The sequence below is a fragment of the Gopherus evgoodei genome, chromosome 3 (assembly GCF_007399415.2).
Source record: "Gopherus evgoodei ecotype Sinaloan lineage chromosome 3, rGopEvg1_v1.p, whole genome shotgun sequence".
Classification (NCBI taxonomy): domain Eukaryota; kingdom Metazoa; phylum Chordata; order Testudines; family Testudinidae; genus Gopherus; species Gopherus evgoodei.
In genome coordinates, this window is record NC_044324.1 from 131,962,206 (window position 1) to 131,983,756 (window position 21,551).

General features: G+C 43.0%; 1 protein-coding gene across 1 annotated transcript; it reads left to right on the forward strand.

Annotated features, from left to right (window-relative positions):
• The first annotated feature begins 4,870 nt into the window (after positions 1-4,870).
• Positions 4,871-21,499, forward strand: ACAT2 (acetyl-CoA acetyltransferase 2). The gene is made up of 9 exons (XM_030556684.1): positions 4,871-5,214; positions 7,399-7,533; positions 9,990-10,171; positions 11,849-11,966; positions 12,991-13,134; positions 14,449-14,571; positions 15,519-15,673; positions 20,207-20,317; positions 21,254-21,499. Exons 1-9 carry the CDS (start codon positions 5,157-5,159, stop codon positions 21,419-21,421), a joined length of 1,194 nt encoding a protein of 397 aa, XP_030412544.1. The 5' UTR covers positions 4,871-5,156; the 3' UTR covers positions 21,422-21,499.
• The last annotated feature ends 52 nt before the right edge of the window (positions 21,500-21,551 follow it).

Genomic DNA, 21,551 nt, shown 5'->3' on the forward strand with positions numbered 1-21,551 from the left:
AGAAAAATACTGCAGCAGACTAGCTTACTGGGGTGAGCAGTCCTGTTGATTTACTGCCCCGTCTGGACTTTGCACTCCTAAAAATAACATTTAATGATACCAGAAGCTCATCTTAGATTGACTGTAGATTGTGCACCTGCAGCAAGGCCTCAAATATTAATAATTAGTCAATTGATAATTATAGTAATGATAATGTAAGCATGTGTATAGCATCAGTTATGTGCTACCCTTGGATGTCCACACTAGTCATTCCCTCCTGGTCTGTACAAAGATGTTGAAGACTACTTCATGCTGCAGATGCTATGGTGTCTCAGGAATTATATGGATTTTTTCTAAGGTTAGTTACCCTATTTGGCATAAAAGTATGTAATCATAATTCTCCCTTATCTGATGGTAGGCATAATAATTGCTTATTGATCAGGTATTTTAAAGGACCCCAAACTGAAATACATTTTTTTCTCCAAATTTAAACAGATCATTGTTAAGGGACCAGTTTCCCCAGCCAAGATGGTCAGGGGGGTCCTACCACAAGGAGGAAGCACCTGAAGGAAGAGCTGTTGTACCTTGAACTCTTCGTATTTTCAATCTCTAGATGCTTGGGAGCATATAGTATGCCTTTCTCTTTGCCTACCTAACGCTTCTGTTGCTCAAGGGATTTGTCTGGCTTCCTCGTGCAGCTTGTATACTGAACCTGAAGGACTGGGAGCACTTCTTCCCCTTTCAAGAGCTAGAAACCCAAGAATAGCTGAAGCTTTCTTGTATTGTCTGGTTCCTTCAGTTCCAGCATTCCTCTGACCAGACCAGAGTATGTGAGGAGCATTCCTCATTCTGATTGTCACAGTTATACTGTCCAGCCTGGTCTATCCTGATTACTGATTAAATCAGGCTTCTGTGGGAGTCCATGCCAACCATCTATGTAACTGGAGTGTCATATTTTCCTGTACACTAGCTCCATGGCCTTCTTTGCATTATAAATGAGATTAGTGACTGTTACAAAGTGCATCAAAGGCAGTGGTAGTGTTGCTGCTTTTACCCTATGCTTCCACACAGAGGGCCCAGATACAGGTTAGCATGCAGATTAAACACCACCAAGTGCAGATTACATAATAGGCAGTACATGACCATCAGTAAGCTATTGTTGCATACGCTCTCTCGTGTCCTATCTACTTGTCATCATGTTAGACTATGTCATCACCCATCTTTTTAGCTCATTCATACTTCTCTGGGATTGCATTTGCCCCCCAAAAATACTTCAATATAGAGATAAAAATATAGTTCCCAGCTCTCCTAGGACTTTAGATAAATTGAGAGCCGTGCCAACTTTTCTGGGCTTCTCCTGGACCTGGCAAATTTCAGTGTGTTATTCTGCACCCTAATTGGCATGTCAGCAGTGTCAGATACCTCTTGTGCAGGCCTGTTGGCAGGGGCTCTGGCATCTCAGTGAGAGAGAGGGCACTGATCTGCCTAGGTGGTTGTTAGTCTGTCCATCTGTCTTTCTCTGCTCTCACTTTCTCTTCCTTACTCTGTCGGTTCCTTCCTTTGTTCTGGCCCTTTTCCTTTCTTCACCTTGATCACTTTCCCCTCTCTGATCTCCCTCTTGCTCACATGCATCACCTGGCTTCCCAGTAACATTTCCTCCCAGGTTGGTTCCTGTCCATCTCCTTTTCCAGGGATCCCTCCTGGTGTCATGTCACCTTCTTCCTCTCCAGCTGCCAGGGAACCCTGCCGTTCTAACATTCTGTGTCATCCCAACTGTCACAGAACTTTCCTCTTCCAACATTCTCTCCATTCTCCTCTAGCAGAGGCATCACCCCCAAATATTCTGCTTGATGCTTGTCTGTACAGGATTAGAGAGGAATCTCCCATCTGTAACAGCATATCTCTCCATATGTTACCCCCCATTATGCTTCCACCATATAAAATGATCATGGTAGAGGTACCTAACAAATCAAAGGGGTTGGTAATAATGGCTAAAATAACCAATAATAGGATTTTAACATAAATAGTAGAGAAGTGTTAAATACTTTGAATACATTGATTTAAACTGATGTATGATTTTTTTCCAATTATCTAGGCTCTGTGGACGACTGCTCTCCTATAAACCCAGCTGCAGCCTGTTGTTTCAAGGTCACTTGACATACTCACTTTCAATTGTAAAAAATAAAGTGAGAGTTTGGAACAACAAGAGGCTGCTAAACAAATGTTAGGTTAGGGTTTTTCATATAAAATGAGAACTGAAAGTGATTAGACAACCACCAAGAACTGCTACAAGAGCAGTTCACAAGAAGTTTTTAATGTCTGTTTTTACTTCAGCCCTACATTTCATTCCCTTCACTTTCTCCAGACAAAAGCTGGTGAGAGGTACAGATATGTGAGCTACTTTAAACCAGGGATTGAAATCAGACTCTCAGAAGCACAGTCCACCACCATTTTCCACTCTCTGTTTGAATAGTTGACTGAGCATACCTCTATGTTTGTATCATCTGAAAATAATTTCCTGAACCATAGCAAATGTGGGCAGGCAGGGTCACTCAGAATCATAATGGGGAGAGAAACACCATTCATGTTGATGTTGTTGGGGATGAAAGGTAGAAAGCTTCCATCTATACACTATTAATTTTTTTGAAAATTCTAGCATTGTGCACTTTGTCTGACCACCCTATGTAAACTTCCAGAAACATGCCATGATGATCTACTAATGCTTATGCCACCATTGATTCATAACCCTTTCTCTTAATTTACCTCTGGGCACGACGGGCACATGAGTTATGAATAGCTCCTGCAGTATTTGAAAAACCAATTTATTTAAATCCCTGAATTTCTTCAACTTTTGCCACCTTGATCATAAGTACCTGCAACGTAAGATATACAGCTGCACACATAGTCACAATAACAGCACCCACTGGAGACTTCTCAATCCCAAACTGGTACCCAGGCAGCTGACCAGTAAATATCTGAGCAGGCAGCTTCAACAGGGATACTGGCCACTCTCCTTTTCTCAACCTTATGGTTTGGTCTTGCAGCATCACCAGAGCCATAAAAAATTGTAATTTCTTATTTTGAGGTTATGCATTTACGTTTGTTTGTCCCAGGTCTTGATGATACCCTGGTCCTGCTAGTCTAGGGTTGTAGTCCAGCATCAAAAGTGGCACTCCCCCTATTGAACATTATTCTCAAGTAGTACATGGAGAAAACTCCTCCTTAGGTAGTTGGGCACACGGGCGGCTCTCGGTATTTTGCCGCCCCAAGCATGGAAGTCAGGCTGCCTTTGGTGGCTTGCCTGCAGGAGGTCCCCGGTCCCGTGGATTCGGTGGAACGCCTGCGGGAGGTCCGCCGAAGCCGTGGGACCGGCGGACCCTCTGCAGGCATGCCGCTGAAGGCAACCTGCCTGCCGCCCTCACAGCGACCAGCATAGCGCCCCCCGTGGCTTGCCACCCCAGGCACGTGCTTGGTGTGCTGGTGCCTGGAGTCACTCTTGGTTGTGCATGACCATTACAACAGCTGTTAACTAACTGCGCCTGGTCTACACTACAGAGATAGGTCAACGTAAGGCAGCTTACGTCGACCTAACTCTGTGAGCATCTACACTAAAGTGTTGCTCCCGCTGATAACTCACCTACTACATTGACTTAATAACTCCACCTCCATGAGAGGCATAGTATCAGTGTTGATGTAGTCAGGTTGACGCAATGACAGAATAGACACTGTGTTGCTTATATCTACTGTTTCCGCCTTTCAAAAGCCATCCCACACTGACAGTTAAATCGGTGCAAGCACTTCTGGTGAGGACGCACACCACCGACACAAGAATAGTTTGAACATGCAAAACCCATTTAATTACTGTGGTCGCTGTACATCACCATAATTTAGGTCAACATAATTTTGCAATGTAGACATATGATTGGTCTGTAGCTATCTACAGGCATTGCTGAAACACACTCATCTATCTTGCTGCAGCTGGCCCTGATGCCTCACAATTACTTCTCAAAAGCTGAGCAAAGAGTGAGAACCAAAGCCCAGACACCCAATAGGTACTTAGGCTTCTAATGTCCACTGATTTCAGAGTGGAATCAGATTTCACAGTAATTTCAGTGAACATTAGTAGCCTAAATATCTTTGTGGATCTAGGCTTGAGTATTTACTCTAGAAACTGTTTTGAGAAAAAGATTTGGAAATTATACTAGTGCCTGGAGGCTTATTGGAGTGGCCCTTCAAATTAGGAGAATGATACCTCTTTTCGTAGAATTCCCTGTGCTTCCAGGAGGCCATTCTAAATCTCCCATAGGCTACTACTTCGTGGAGCTGTTTCAGGAACAGAGACGGGTACCCGAAAGCCAGTGAAATGGATGCAGGCAGAATTGCATCCTAAACTGTAATTTTATCGGAAACCTTATGATATTTGATGGGTTTTTTTGGTGTTTAGCCTCAGCCCCAAGTGATTATGTAAAAATGTCAGCTTTCATTGTGGAGAAAAAAAGCCTAAAGCCTTTATGTTTATGGAGAAAAGCTTGAAAACGTCAACCCAAAAAGCTGAAAAAATAGTAGGCAAATTAAAAGAAACCGTCATTTAGTATTTTTGTTTTATATCTCGTGATTTTTAAGCCAACCCCATACCTTTTGAGGGCCTGACTCATGATTATTAATACTGGAGTGGCCAATATGGCATGCGCAGGCCTATGTCACACTTAAATATAAGCAAGCCAGGATTATATTTACCTGTGTATAACTGTAACATAGATGGAGCAGGATTGTGCCTCCGGTAGCAAGGCTGAAGTCCTGTCTGCAATCCAAACAGGTCCAGCCCACGCTACAGCTTTTAAGGATGGTGTCAGCAATCAATAGCCTCCCTAACCCTAAATCAGTTTTATCTGTAGTAGCCCACTCCTAGGAGACCATGAATTGATCACCCCCTGCCCTAGGACAAATCACCTCCCATTTGGAAAACCAGGAGAGAAGGTCACGTGGCCTATCCTACGGCAACACTCCTCCCCCGTGTCTGTCATGTGATGCTCCTGCTTCCCTAGTCTGGCGCCTCCCTGCCAAAGGTGCTCGGGAGGGAAAGGAACTGGAAGATCAGTCTGAGAGTCCATCGGGCAAGCACCGAGGCGGCGGGAGCAGCAGCAGGAGCAGGAGCAGGAAGTCCGGCTGTTGCCACCATGAACGCGGGCGGCTCGGAAGCGGTGGTGCTTGTTTCTGCTGCAAGAACCCCTGTCGGTAAGCGGCTCCATCGTGCGGCAAAGCCATCTCTTCCCGCTGCCCCCTGCAGAAGCTACAGGCGGTGGTGGCGGGGAGCTGGGGCGTTGATCCAGCGGCTGCAGATGGCAGGGGGTCCCTGTGTGCTCTTGCACGGGCCTCCGCTTTGTGCAGCGTTTGAGCGAGTGCATGTGTGTGCGCTCCGCTCAGAGGCTGCCGTGCAGCCCCGCGGACGCTGCTGGAAGCTGCGGGAGAGGGTCGTTTAAGGCGCTGTGCTGCTTTGTTGCCCCCTCCCACCAGCCAAGTAGGTGTGTTTCTGGGGCACGCGAGGGCTGCTGCCCGTAGGTTACGGGGTGCTTTGAGGAGCCTTGGAGACGGAGGGTGCTATAGACGTGCACTGTCCTTTGCTATTCTTATTTCTGAGAAGGCGGATGCTGCTGAGCTGCTCGCTCCCATCTTTGCAGCAGCGTAGGGCCATCAGTGGGGCGAAGGGAGACTCCTCCCAGGCCCTGCGCGTGCCTTGCACTGATTGGACTCAAGCGATCGAGCCACGCTGTAAGGTTTGCTGATTGCTTCGCCGGCATCCTCAATAGGTGCTCTTGCTCCAATTGGGTTACGCAGGGTGGAACCATAATCGGCTGCCAGAGGCACTGTAAAGTGTCTCATTCAGCAGCATCGGGGAGTCCAAAGAGCAGGAGCTGATGTGTTACTATACCCCACACACTAAACACATTTTGTTTAGTGTGTGGGGTATATTAAAGAGAAAGCAAACAATCCCTCTTCGTTTGGCCTGAGGCCAGCACTTTCTGTAGGGGGAAGGTCTGTAAGATAAACATGATGCAAAGATTCAAGGATGTGAGTAGCATGCACATAACATACCAGCCAGTATTTGAGAGGTATAAACAAAAACACTTAAAGAGAAGGACAAGAGCTTTCTCATTTCAATGAAATTCCTTCTGTGAAGGAATAAGTGTCGGGCGCATCTGGCCCCGACCAGATGACTTGATAAAGGTGACTTGACCTTTTATTCTCTTTGTAAAGTCTGTTTTCTTGAAGTGTTTTATTATGCTTGTTCTAGGCTAATCGTAGAATGTAAGGTTACCCGTAGCCACTTGTTTAAGGAATTGGTAAACTGAGATAAAGTGTGTCCAGTCTATCTAGAATTTCCTTGAACACTACTTCATAAATATTCATGATGATTTTATCTTGTATTCTCTCTGACTCCTGTACCCTTCCAAAGTACTGCTGGGAGAGGTGATACTCAAGTGTGGCTAATGAATTAAAAAAACAAATATATATTGGACAGAATAATATTAAAATACATAAAAACAGTGTATACCAGCCACCTCTCCTTCCTGTCCTGGATAAATTATTAAAGATTTTTTCCAAATAGAGTGTAAACTTCTCTGGTGGAAAAAAAATCATTAGACTCTCTCCTTTTTTGAGAGAATGAGAAAATAATATAAACAAAATAGATCATGATTCCTAAATAGAACTAGTTCGGGTATATGTGGGGGGGATTCTAAGGACACAGTAAGGAATGGTAGCCTGGAAAAGTATTTTATGGTTCACTGATATTTAGGTCATATAGTTACATTTTAAGCTTCCCACACAGTTTTTGGCTAGATCAAATGGTGATCCTAGATGACTTTTTTTCAGTCTGGAAATTGCATTCCTTCCTTTTTCCCCCCAAACATACTTTTCCCCTACAACTTCAGCTCCCCTCAAAGAATTAACCAAAAGAAAGGCATGATATACTTTGATGTACCACAGCACTATACTTCTAAAGAACACTAGGCAGAACGAGAAATGGGTTTAGAAAGACCCTTTAGCAGATAAATCATTCAAAATATTCTGCTGATGTACTGTATCTTAGAATGTAGATTAGACTAGATCAGGTAATGGCACTAGTTGTTGAATATCATCCTTGAGTTCCTTCTATTTTTGTTGTGCTGCTCTGATCAATGTAAACTAGATGTTTTATTTCCTGTGTTCTTTTCCTCCTGCATTGACTCTGACTTGAGAAGGAGCAAAATGAATCCTAAAGGCAAAAACTAATTCTCTCTTGCTCTCAAGTCGTCAAGTGAAAACTTGGGCAATATTTTCTCAGAATCTCTTTTTTGGAGTCCTGGCATTTAAAAAAAAGAAAAAAAAAGTAGTAGTATAACACTGACATAAAAATCTAATTAATTGTTTTTTATGTAGGCTCCTTTAATGGTGCCCTGTCCACATTGCATGCCCATGAACTGGGCTCTGTTGTCATTAAAGAAGTACTGAAGAGGGCAAATGTCAATCCGGAAGAAGTGTCTGAGGTGATATTTGGACAAGTCTTGACAGCAGGTATTTTTTTAATGAATTCTTCAACACTTGTACAGAAAGGTATTGGAACGAAAATATTTTTTCCTTTAGTTTTACGATGAGAGACTATTTAGTGGCCAAAGTACTGTCCACGGGCTGGATCAGCCCCTCAGGGCTTTGGATCTGGCCCACAGGATTGCCACCCCTGTGGTGCCGTGGGCCCTGCGCCACTCTGGGAAGCAGCCGGCACCACATCCCTGTGGCCCCTAGGGGAATGGGGAACCGTGGCCAATGGGAGCTTCAGAGGAGGTACCCACAGGCAAGGGCAGTGCGTGGAGCCCTCTGCCCGCTCCCCGAGGCCGCAGGGACGTGGTGCCAGCCACTTCCAGGAGTGGTATGGGGCCAAGGCAGGCAGGCAAGCAGGGAGCCTGCCCTGGCGCATGTGGAGCTGCTCCAGGTAAGCGGTGCCGGGCTGGAGACTGAACCCCTTGTGCACCCCATACCCAAACTCCCTGCCCTGAACCTCCTGCCTGCACCCCAACTCCCTGCCGCACCCTGCACCTCTCCTGTACCCCAACCCCCTGCCCTAAGCCCCCTTGTACACCTCACACCCCTCCTCTGCCCCAACCCCTTGCCCTGAGCCCCTTCCTGCACACCGCACACCCTCCCACACCCTGCATTCCCTCCTGTACCCAACTCCCTGCCCCAGCCCTACGTTCATGGCCCTGGATGCCAGATGTGGCCCTTGGGCCAAAAAGATTGCCCACCCCTGATCTAGTGGAATATTGTAATGATATTTGATGGGATTTGTTCTCTGCTATACAATCAAGTCCCTATTTTACTGTTCCATCGAAAAATGTGAATTTTAAAATTTTAATTTTAAGAATAGTATTGATTAATATTGTTGGCATTTAAGGACTGAAGAAAGCAGATCCTGACTTTACCCCCAACCTTCAGTCTGGACACTGCATAGAGCCTAGATATCTAACTTATTTTTCATTTAATCCAAAGAGGAATTATCTAAGTGGGTATGTAACACTAACCGCAGACTGTCACCTTTCACTATTGTAACCAGCCTCCTCTCATGTCCTTGTTAATCACTGCTTGCCGTGGTAAGTCTGACTTTAACTGGAAACTCCTCAAGGCAAAGAGGTGCATTGTATCTGTCTGTAACGCAATATATACACCTGTGATGCTATAGAAATAGTCCTTGGGTTAAAATCCCATAAAGAGAAGCTTCAGATTATTTTGATTTGATGGAAATGCCGCTGTTAAAGGAGACCACTTTAATGGCTTCTTACGTGGCTTTGGGTTATTTGAACTGTAAATTCTAATACACATGCCTTTATCTGTTTTCTTTAATTTAAAATAGAGCTCAATTCTTTGTCTCTTATATTATGTAATTCACTGAATGGTGTGCACACTCTTCTTTTATTAGTGACTTTTATACAAAGGAGCAGGCACTGCCTTGGCCTGGAGACATCGAGTTGAAGAATGCTTTCTGTTATATGCAGTACTTTGCTCTGTAACCATCAGAGGTTACAGAGCAAAGAATGAAAGCTTTTATGACTCTTTCTATATGCTTGAGCTTTATCCATTTCCTAAGGGGTATGTGGTAATATTTGGCCATTCTTAACTGTCATGTGGAATATCCAGGAAGTTTGAGCTAGTAATAAATAAAATGTCATATGTCTATTTAGTTTAATAACAAAAAATATAGTTAAGTCACACATTTGCCTGAAATCTGTAACCAATGGAAAGCAGGCTGTAAATATGAATTATTTACAGCAAATTGTGGAAGTATCTATTTTTGCAAATCTTTTACCTGTCTTTGCTACAGATAGCAAATAAAACTCATATCCAAAGATATAATCCAGTGACCAAATATAACAGACAGGACCTTTGCCATAAACTGCAACTGGTTCCCTTGACTCTTGTGTCTGTAGTGTAGATAAAGCCCTCTCTGACAAAGACTGCAGCAATGCCTGGTAGAATAGAGTTTTCTGTCTGCTCTGCTCTGCTTTGAGTTCTTCAAAGGGAATTGCAACACCAGTGCACGGGGAGAGCTTGCAACAAATCCTTAAAGCACAGTATGATGGATGTGCTGTTGCTCAAATTAAGCTGTGTGTGAGGGGTCTTTAAAAAAAAACCAAACAAAAAAAACCAAACTTACCTGAGAAATCACTTTAGGCAATTGCAGAATCCCACTTTGAAGAGTGCTCTTCATTTCTAACCATGAAAGTCATGTGAGCAAAACCCTCTGGTGTCAGAAAGCAGGAGAACCATGAGATCCCATTTCTAAAAAAGACCTTATAATTTTCTTCCTCTTGTCCAATAGGATCTCAGTTAGATAACCCCTCTTAACCGCCATTCATTGCTGGGAATGAACTCTAAATGTGTGTAGGGGGGAGGAATCTGGCTGTCACTTCTCAAGAGTAGCAGAATGTATATGTTGACCTACTTACGTTTGCATGTGTTCAGATCTGTAATTCTTGCAGGTGCTGGTCAGAATCCTGTACGGCAGGCCGGTGTTGGTGCAGGAATCCCATATGCTGTACCAGCTTGGAGCTGTCAGATGATATGTGGCTCAGGCCTGAAAGCAGTATGCTTGGGGGCTCAGTCCATATTGACAGGAGATTCCAGCATTGTGGTGGCAGGAGGCATGGAAAGCATGAGCAAGGTGAGGCAATAGTCCCTTTTGGCAATAACAAAGGGTCACTCATGACTTCAGGTTTACTATTTGGTTTTAAAACTTGAATAATCTGGTAGGAAAATCTTCAGAGAGGAAATGTTTTGCACTTTTCCTTTGTTTTTTGGACAACTGGAACTCTTAATGAGCTCAACTGGAGTTGCAAGTGAGTAACACTATGGAATTAGTCTATGTGTTTGTTGTCCATTTATTTTTTTGATTTAGGTTTTTGTTTTTCCATTGCAGATTAAACTTCGTTAAAAGTTACCACTACTTTTGTAGACATCTCTTTTTTAATACATCTATTGTATTTGTCCTCTTCCCCTAACCAATACCTTTTTAATGATTGTGAGGCAGAGTTGTCCTTAAATGCTTCTTTTGAAATTTCAGTACTGTCAAGAATTTCTTCTTCATTAGTCTCCTCCAACTATCCATTTGAGCAACTTTTTTTTTTCTCCTAGTGAGACTATTTCTAGATGTAATCTAGTAAACATTCATATCTAATGAATGATATAAAATGAAAGTCAGGATATAGTTGTAGTGGTCCATAACTTGGATTAACCCTTTACTGAAATTCAAAATGTGATTTAGGAATTTTAGTATGACAGATCTAATAAACTGACCCTGCACGTGATGTGAAAATAATATTGTGTACACTATTGATGTATCTATTAAGTGTTCCTGCTTAAAATCTAGAAAGAGGAAATTCAAACAGAGATTCACTTAAGCCCGATCCAAAGCCCATTGTAATCAATGGGAATCTTTTCACTGACTTTGTTGGGCTCTAGATCAGACCCTTTGGGCCCAGTCCTGTAACTCTTACTCACCTGAGTAATCTGATTTAAATGGGACCATCTGGAACCTTAGTGAGTAGAAATGAAACTAGTGCTGATATGAACCCTTTTTGATCAGAATGAATCCTTCTGAACTGAAGCTAGACTACTTGACAACCTTTTTTCTTGGGGGTTATTTAGGATGATAGGTACTGACAAATAGTTTTTGGTGGTGGGGATACATTTGGAGTGATTGTAGAAAACATTAAGATAACTTTTTGTAAATTCTGATTAAATTGTTTATTTCTCTATGTCCATGCTCTGGGGGTGAATTTAGAGTGTCTTCAGTTTCTAAACTTCCTTAGTTGACAATAATTATAAATGCAATGTCTGACTTAAACAAAGAGGGAATGGAAACGTTGGAGACAAGACTGATTACACTGTGTTTTAATGTATAGTTCAAACCTATTTTAACTTCCCTCCACCCCCATGACAGAGAATGGTTTACTCCTGGCAACAGGCAACAGCAGTATTGCTTCTTGCTCCGCAAGAGGCCCAGGTGCAGGAGTAATCTGAAGCCTACATTTCTCATATGTGAGCTGTCTGTTCTCCAAGGGCCACCAAGTGCCTTCTGCTGACTCACTTTCAGATTGAAAACCTTGGAATGAGAGAGTTCACTTGGTGGTTGGGAAAACCCTAAAACTAATGGGTGTCCCCTCCTCTGCTGGTTATTCTGGTGGTCTTTTATTCATTATACTGGAGAGGATTCCTTTTGGCCATCAGATCAAGGTCAGACTTTTTGATGAAGGGATTGGATGTGAGATGGGGCTTTGCTGGGAAGAATTAACCGTACCATTTAGACTTCTAAATTTCTCTCAAAATATCTTATTTACAGGCTCCTCACTTAGTTCATATGCGAGCTGGATTGAAAATGGGGGAGGCCTCATTGCAGGATAGTATCATCTGTGATGGTCTTACAGATGCATTTTACAAGTATCACATGGGTATAACAGGTAAGTAGTAGCAGTTAGACTCCAAGACTTTAAGGTCAGAAGGGACCATCATGATTTTCTAATCTGCCCTTCTGCACATTACAGGCCACAGAACCTCCTGCAGCTGCTCCAATAACTCAGCCAGAGGTTACGGGCTTACTATGATTGCAAGTTTCAGAGAATCCACTATTTACTCTAGTTCTGAAAAGTTAACTGTAAATTAGCAAGGGGTTGGGAGTGCAGTATAAACAAATTCTGGAAACTTTAATGTATGATTTAAATATACTTCAAGGCAATAGATATTAAGCAATAGTTAAGAAATGGGCTATATCTACAAGTTCACATTCATTTTCCCTTTTGCGTGTTACCATGTTACAAAATTGACTTGGAAAGGATACTTCCTATCTGAGCTAACACAGTTAGTTGTGAGGAAAACATTTTTTGATCTGCCGTACCTGTTTTCTCTCTTCAGCATGTTGTCCCATAATACTCTATATCAGATAACAATGATATAATGCTTTGCAACAGATATAATCTAAAATTTAATCTCTGTGAATTCAAATTTTAAATTCCTTTTCCCCAAACATCTAAGTACAAGGACAGAATACTGGAGAACATGTATGAATGTGTAGGAAACAGTTCTGCACTGGAAGAGGTAATGAGTCTTCAACCTCTGATTTTTGAAAATAGTGTATCATCTATGGTACAGTCTTTCCAGGGTACAATTGCTGCAGAGATATTTGAACACAACTGTTCAGAGCAATAATGAACATGACTTTGCTTGCTCAGAATTTTTTCTTTAAAGCGATTCTGCATGGAGATCAAATATGGAAATATTCAGCCCCAAGAGAATGTAGCAGAAAGTCACAAGGGAGTGAAAACAGGAGTTCAGAATGAACACTGTTCTGTAAGCTTAATTACTGACTGCTACCAGCAAACACGGTCTAATTGGCGTGCTGGAATTTTAACTTAAGACTTAGCAAACTTGCTGCTAAGAGTAAATGATCTAATTTTTTCTTAAAACTGGCATTTTGTTTTATTTCAGCTGAAAATGTGGCCAAGCAATGGCAAGTTAGCAGAAGGGAACAAGACCAACTTGCTGTACAGTCACAGAACAAGGCAGAGAGTGCACAGAAAGCTGGCTACTTTGATAAAGAGATTGTTCCTGTTCTTGTGCCTTCTAGGAAAGGTAGGGTGTATATGTGTAATTAAATAAATAAAAGCTGGCATTGGAGTGTCTGGTACTGACTGTCCATTCAAGTTAATGAATGGTGTCTTTGTGGAAAACCTATTTTACAGACAGAAGGGCTCCTCTTTTCAATCTTTAAGAAAGGGCAAGGCTTCCCCCATTGTTGATTTCTTTGAAATGAGAGAGAGAAGGTGGAAGAATACCGATGTATGTTCAGAATTTTCAAATGTAACTCAGCAAATATATGAAATATGATTGTTACTGATCCTACAACCCCTTCTTTCTGGGTGGACCCCTGACTTCAATGGGGTTCCTGCCCACATGGAGCCAGTTGTAGAATCAGATCCTGAGTATTATGCTAAGTTTAAAACATGTTCACACTCACCATGATATTCAGTGCATAAACCTCTCTCACTGGTGAAAGACGTAATGAAAAAACCTAGAGAGTCATTCTGTTACACCCAGTAGTCTGTGGATTTTCTCAAAGCCTGTCACCTTCTTAATCTTGTTTGTCTTTTTTTTTTTTTTAAAGTGTTGGGGTGCCTTTCTTTGTATAGGTAGGCCCTTTGACAGTTGACTGATTCCGGGATCCTCTTTTGGGTGGGGATGGCAGGAGAGTTCCACATTTTTTGTGCTAACCTTACACTCCTTACATTCATTAGTCTGTTGAAGAACTCCCAGAGCATATCATAGCATTTCTTTGCACTTAATGGACTTTGTAAAATAGCTTTGGAGTTAGCTTAATGGCATGATATGTGATTGTTAACTGCACAGTCAGTAAAGGGAGAAGGAAAAAGCCCAAGCTGAACCATGGAAGGCTTCTGGATAATATTAATGCGGCTTGACTCTCAAATTTTAAGAACCCTACAAGTATCCATTCCCAAAAGAGCCAGCCTAGCAGAAAGATTGGTTAGGGAATAGCAGATAGGAGAATTGCTTTTTAACAAGCAGGCAAATTTTGCAGTTGGGGTTTGTTTCAGAAAGCCCAGGTGTAAAGTAGCCATACATACTGCTACCAGCACCTGGAAAGAAACCAGCCTCTAAAGAAATAAGAGATTATGGGGCTAAAATATAAACTTGAAGTTCTTGTATATTGTTGTTATAACCCTGACAGTTATGAACTGGAAAAATTAAACACATCCCTTCCTCCCTCCTTCACTCCCAGTTATGTGTAAAATATTCCTGACTGGCCACTACTTAGAAGTTACTGTCTGTAGTCTTTGTTCTAGAGGCTATTTTTGTCCATTTAGAACCCCTTTACAAATGTAACATTGCACAGAATTGATCTCAAATTCATGTCTGACCATTTTGCAGGTCCTGTAGAAGTTAAAACTGATGAGCATCCTCGCCATGGAATCACCTTGGAAACAGTAGCGAAGTTAAAGCCTTGTTTTCTGACCGATGGAACTGGGACAGTAACTGCAGCTAATGCCTCAGGTTTGTAGATGGGTAAAACAAAATGCAGTAGGCCAGCAATTGCAAGCAGCGCAGGATTTTGTTTGCATCATATACAGTGTCTACTACTATACAAGGAAATACAGCCCTGAGTTCAAGTGCACATATGAGAACTTGCATATGCATGTGTGCTTTCTCCCTGCTATACTGAGATGTTGTGCAGTGGAAACTTGATTTTTGCATCAGTGCAAGAATTCAACCCACAACAGCCTGTCATGACATGAAGTTGTCAGTGCTTTTATTACTGACATATTTTGGCAGTGTCCACATTCCCTAGTGCCTCATACTTCTGTTTCTTAGTCTAAATGTATTTAGATCATTCCTGTATTCCTCCCCTTTTCATTTCCATATCTTGGTATTTTTGCTTGTTCCACTGTAAAATGAATTCCTCTTCAGGCCCTCGAGTGGACCCCAGTGGTTTTCCTGCACATTCACTAGCCACAAATAGGAAAATAAAACACCCAACACTAAGAAGTCACCATTATCATGGAATTAAACTTTTCCATGGTGGTCTCAATGCCTTCTTCCATGCTGCCTCCTATGCTTATCATATGCTTCCAAAATCTATTCAGCACAGCCATCACCCTTTCCTTTCCACTCTCAGTAAAATCTTGCTTCCACAGCATCACTTACAGAAAGTAAACATCATATAACTCCCCCACCACCACCTAAATATGTATTCACCTAATCTGAGTAACCTTTGGCCTGCTGATGTAAACTGTCATATCGCCACCAAAACCAATGGGGCTATACTGACATACACCAGCCTCGATATCTATAACCTGTGTACTCTCTTGCTTGTCAAGCCTATAATTTAGACTGACTCTTTAGGAGAGAGACTCATCATCTGCTTACTGAGAAGAGTCTAACACAATCACAGTTGTAGGTTTTTGAAAATAATAAAATGAAAGCAATTAACTGTTCTGCAGGTGTGAATGATGGGGCTGCAGCTGTCATTCTTATGAAGGAGTCGGAAGCTGCTAGAAGAGGTCTTACACCTTTGGCACAAATTGTGTCTTGGGCTCAAGTGGGTTTAGACCCTTCCATCATGGGAGTAGGACCTATCTCAGCAATAAAGAAAGCTGTAAGTAATATCAGAAGAAACATTACTGTTCACTTTGAAATACTTGTTTAAGACATGTCTCCCCTTGACTGTCCAGACTTAGTTTTTCTCAAAGAAATGACAAAAATGTAGCTCCAAACAGTTCTATAATGGAGACAGTGACAAACAAGATTTAAAGGCATGAGAACATGTGAAGCATTGATTCTTTTTTGCTAGGGCTAGTATCTGTATTGTTGTTTTTCAGGGAAGTTTATAAATGGGTCAAAAGTAGAAATGAGCCTAGTTTATGGAATGCCTCCCAATTGTCATACACAAAGCTTTATCTTAACAGTAACTCTTCTAAAGGTGAACAACAGAGGTTATCTTTAATGGGGTTTCTGGCTGCCGCCTTCTTCTTTTTTTTTTTAATCTCTTAGAAATATCAGGAAAGGTACATTTCTTTCCTGATTTCCTTTCTGCTAGTACAGTAGTATCTCCCACAATCGTGATACATATGGGCTATTCGCCTCCTGTCTGCTGTTTCTGGATGCAGTGTGCTTATAGCCATGTTGGTCCCAGGATATTAGAGAGACAATGAAGATCAATGAAGTAGTATCTTAAGACAGTTCAAAGCTGTAGCACAGCCTGTGCTAGCCACGCCCCCTTTTCTGGCCCAGACGATTCATTCCAAAGTTGTGTAAAAACTTGAGTATGATTGGTAACAATGACTACAAAGCCAATATACAGTAGATTACAGCCAACAAGCATAGTTATCAAAATTAAATACTGTCCCTTGCCTAGGAAGCCACTCACGGAGGGTAGAATTGTGGGAGACACTGCTAGCAGAAAGGAAATAATCAGGTGAGAAATCTAATATTGCAGTTCAGCATCTTCCACAGGTCTGATACATATGGGAAGTAGTGAGCAGTGAACAGAAGTAGGGAGGGATGAGAAAAACAGAATGATATAATGAAGACCCCTCAGGGTTAACTTCCCAAAATGGCAGTGCCATTACTGGAGAGAGTCCATTTCATAGCAGCTGATAAGTGTTAAATGATGGACATGTGGCTGCCTTGCAGATTTCTGTAGTGGAAGCAGGAGCCCTTTCTATGCAGTTGCAATAGGTCTTTTGGAGTGCACTTTGATGCCATCTGGGACAGGAGCACCTAATGCCTTGTTTGTCTCAATAGTGCATAGCTGGATCCATCTAGGTGTTTGCATCAGAGAACTCTTAGGTTTTTTTAAACCTTTTCCTTTTTGAAGTTTTTGGCCCACTTTGTAGGTGTTGCTGTTCAGCTGTGGCCGTTTTGCATCTTACTTTATGCAAAGCTCTCTGGATCTCTCCCTTAATGGCCTGCCCCTCAGGATGCCACTCCTCTTGCCTGGGGGATGGGGTTTCATCTTTAGAATTTCCTGACTTGCGCTGGAAAGGAGCCGAGCATGAGTCTTGCTTTTCTCCCTCAGGAACTTAGGACCCATTTTACTACTTTGGGACTGAGGGGAGACAAGGACCTGATGCCCTTTAAGGGTTTTTCTTTCTGGTCCTGTTCTGACCCAGGACTCATGCTGAGCTGCCTGGCTGAACTCATCCTTGGAGTCTCTCCCCATTCTGTATCTCCAGATCAGGCTTTTCTGTTTGTCATGGTTTCCTGGAGCAAGGGTGGGAACCCAACATGTCTGTCTGACTCAAAGCCCTGGGAGTGCAAAGTTTGAATGAGAACAGGCAGAACCCAATTCATCTTCCAAAGAGCCTGTAAGCTGCCTTCCAAATAGAACACTGCTTGGATTTAGCTCAGCGTTTGCACAACAGCTTTGCCATGCCTGAGAAGAGGGCAGGGAGGTGCTGTAATACTGGCTCCAGGGAGCTGAGATCACCCCACTGATTCAGGAGGGAGAAGAAAGGCTGCATGCTACTGCCTGTAAAAACAGATGTAATAAGTTGGCAAAGAAAAGTCAGGCACAAGGTGATCCATCACTTGAAGGCAGAAGATCTGAGAGCAGCCCAGAAAAGGGAGCATGGGTAGCCTGAGCTGTGCTACAGCTTTGAACCGTCTCTGAAGACTATAGACAGGAGGCGGAATAGCCCATCCATATCACAATGGTGTCTGGGAGATGAGCTTCAGAAGGTGAAGTCTGTTGTTTTTCCAAAGTAGATAGATCTGGGGTATACCATCCTCTTACTCTACACTTCCACTCTTTGAAAACTGCAGAACTGAGCTGTGGAGGCTGTTACTATCTTACTTTCTCACCCTACCCTCCAAGCATAATATTTAATGGAAAAAGAAACTAAAGCTTTTAATACAAGAACACAAAGTGCTGTCTGTGTATGAACAGCTTTGAGGGGATAATAGACTCTACCACTTCATAGCCATCCAGTACATAATGAAATACAAGCACATTCCAGATCCTTTCATTGTAACTATTACAAGTTTAAACCGTCACTATGCCTATTTGGTAGGTATATCAGCTTGAGGACCTTGTAAGCCACTTGTGAATTATAGATAGTGACTGATCCCTGCATATTAGCATTGCAGTAGCAGAATAGTTTCTAAAGAGATGCAAATTGTTTGAAGCAGGGAGTAGTTTAATGTCTAGACAAAACCTAGGGCTTGTCTACATCAGAAAGTTGCAGCGCTGGTGAGGGAGTTACAGCGCTGCAACTTTGAAGGTGTACACATCTGCAGGGCACCACCAGCGCTGCAACTCCCTGTTTGCAGCGCTGGCCGTACTCCCGTTTTGTCTCGGGTGTAGAGGATCCAGCGCTGGTAATCCAATGTAGACAGTTACCAGCGCTTTTCTTGACCTCCGTGGAAGGAGGAAGCCTCTGGTAATCAAGCTGGTTTCCTTTCCCGGTTTGCTCTCTCGGTCCCGGAGCCACCCAGCAAACCGCAGGGAAGGAGACCTGCTTGCTCGGGGTTCCGGGACCGAGAGAGCAAACCGGGAAAGGAGACCAGCTTCACCGCGGTTTGCTCTCTCGGTCCCGGAGCCAGCCAGCAAACCGCAGGGAAGGAGACCTGCTTGCTCGGGGTTCCGGGACCGAGAGAGCAAACCGGGAAAGGAGACCAGCTTCGCCGCGGTTTGCTCTCTCGGTCCCGGAGCCAGCCAGCAAACCGCAGGGAAGGAGACCTGCTTGCTCGGGGTTCCGGGACCAAGAGAGCAAACCGGGAACGCCGCGGTTTGCTCTCGCGTTCCCGGAGCCAGCCAGCAAACCGCAGGGAAGGAGACCTGCTTGCTCGGGGTTCCGGGACGTTCCCGGTTTGCTCTCTCGGTCCCGGAACCCCGAGCAAGCAGGTCTCCTTCCCTGCGGTTTGCTGGCTGGCTCCGGGACCGAGAGAGCAAACCGCGGCGTTCCCGGTTTGCTCTCTCGGTCCCGGAACCCCGAGCAAGCAGGTCTCCTTCCCTGCGGTTTGCTGGGTGGCTCCGGGACCGAGAGAGCAAACCGCGGGGAAGCTGGTTTCCTTTCCCGGTTTGCTCTCTCGTCCCGGAACCCCCCTTGAAGCCGCCCAACAGCGCTGCAGTGTGGCCACATCTAACACCACTTGCAGCGCTGGTTGCTGTAAGTGTGGCCACTCTGCAGCGCTGGCCCTATACAGCTGTACTAATACAGCTGTAACAACCAGCGCTGCAAAATTTTAGATGTAGACATGGCCCTAGTAAAATGGGGTCCTGACCCTTGATTGTATACCCTGAGGAGATACAGGAATACAAATGGTTGTGAAATGCCACTGCAGTAAATGTTTTCAGCTGACAAAGCAGATTCAACAGTGATGCAAGGTAAACTGGGGATGGGGGACTTCCATAAAACATGCCAGGTCTGTTCCTAGTTTAATGAGACTCTTGAAGCAGGAAAAAAAAAAAAAGTTTCCCGAAGTTTAGAAATTAAGTGATGCTGTCAGAAAAGCTTTTGTCTTAAGATGTTTTTAACTCCCTTTTTCTGGATGTCAGACCTCCTGTGGTTATGATACCCAAGATTACTTTTAAGAGAAAGCCAAGAAGGAAAAAAGTTGGTGCATTTCACAGCACTCCACAGTCCATGTAATGTAGTTAGTTTCTCCCTTAAAATATCCAGGATATGGTATGTGCAGGGTTGTCAAAACTGGCATGTTTTTTAAATAAAATCCCTTAGTACTGCTATATTTCTATTAACAGCACTATTTACGGGTAGATTCCTGGCATACAGCCACTACCAATGGAGCTTGGAAGAGGAAGCTCAACAAGTCCCTATCTTTGTCACAGGTGGCTCCCTGAACTAACCCACTGATCTCTATGGCAAACAGCTTACAGCTGGGGTCACTGTAGAGCTACTGAAATCGTTCACACACAACTGCCTCAAAGAGTGACATATTGTAATCAAGTATAGGCTAGTGGATATTGTCTAACTCTTCTGTAACTCTTGCCTTCTTTAGATTAATCACTAAACTTGTAGGTAATGTGCCAAAAGTTACAGAAGAGAGTGTTAGGCCACAATAATATCTTTAGTCAGAAACCAGAGTAAGTTGTGAGGGAACAAAGGCCCTCCAAAAGCCATTGAAGTCCAGTTTCCTTGTTTCAATTATATTTAACATTATCTCCTAGGTTGATAAAGCAGGTTGGACGATGGACGAAGTTGACTTGTTTGAAATTAATGAAGCCTATACATCACTAGCTGCAGTAATAGCTAAAGAACTGAAATTGAATCCAGAGAAGGTATGTAAAGGAAAAACCCAGCAATTCTTATTATATGGAAGAGAAGAGTGGTGACGAGCTGCCAGCCTCCCCGTCAAACTCCACTTTGCCTCTAGCATTCATAATGGCATTAAATACAGAAGTGTGTTTTTATTTTATAAGGGGGGGGTTTGCAGTCAGAGGCTTGCTCTGTGAAAGGGGTCACTAGTACAAGTTTGAGAACCACTGTATTAAAGCATACAGTGGCCTTTAATCTTACTGTACATGAGCTTTACTGCTACAGCAGGCGATGTATGCTAGTAGCATAGTTCCTGTAACAGTTACGCTGACAGTCTACGCACTGTGAGAATCTTTAGGTAATTCTGGATTGCATCTGTGCCTGCACTTCAAACTCAAGTTTTTTAGGGCCTGTTCCCTTTGCAGAGGTAGCACAAGTAATCCTGTTCTTTTTGCAGATGTACTGATGTAATTCAGGGCATCATTTGAGAACTAAAGGTACTCTGCAAACCACTGTCACAGGGGAAGTAAGACCATTTAAGTATAAAGGAAGGTGTTTGTTAGAACTAAAAGGAAAGTCCTCACTATTTTTGTACTAGTCAGTGTAGTCTAAACACTTGACAGTCACTGTTTTCTTTCATGTGGTGCTACATGTCCAGAAAATACCTCAAGAAAGAGGGAAGGGGTAGTAGAAATGTTTCAGGAAACAAAGCCTGAACTACCGGTCATTAAAACTATCTCAATTTATTGGAAGGATGTTTATTTCTTATTTGCAGTAGTGGTGGAGCCATGTTGGTCCCAGGTTATGTGAGAGACAAAGTAGGTGAGGGAATCTCTTATTAGCCCAAAGTTTGTTTACCTTTCACCAACTCAAGTTAGACCATTAAATGAGTACCCTCACCTACCCTGTCTTTTTCTTATTAATTATCCATATGACATAAGACTGATTTTATTTTTCAGGTTAACATTGAAGGTGGGGCTGTTGCCCTTGGTCATCCTCTGGGTGCCTCTGGTTGTCGTATTCTTGTTACTCTTCTGTATGCACTGGAACGAACAGCTGGAAAACGTGGTGTTGCTGCTCTTTGTATAGGAGGGGGGATGGGAATAGCTATGTGCATTGAAAAATGAAGTTCTTTTCTCACTGCTAATGTATAGCAATTTATAGAATGGTTTCAGCTTACTAATAAAACTATGGTATTAACTAAATTCATTTTGTCTAAATTGTAAATTTACTAAAAACTATGAAGTTAATCATTTG

Bases quoted from the DNA above. Each gene is read 5' to 3' on its own strand.
- ACAT2 (XM_030556684.1), top strand. From the start codon at position 5,157: ATGAACGCGGGCGGCTCGGAAGCGGTGGTGCTTGTTTCTGCTGCAAGA. The intron at 5,215-7,398 runs GTAAGCGGCTCC...TTTTTTATGTAG, and splicing joins TGCTGCAAGAACCCCTGTCG to GCTCCTTTAATGGTGCCCTG. The intron at 11,967-12,990 runs GTAAGTAGTAGC...GTTTTATTTCAG, and splicing joins GTATCACATGGGTATAACAG to CTGAAAATGTGGCCAAGCAA.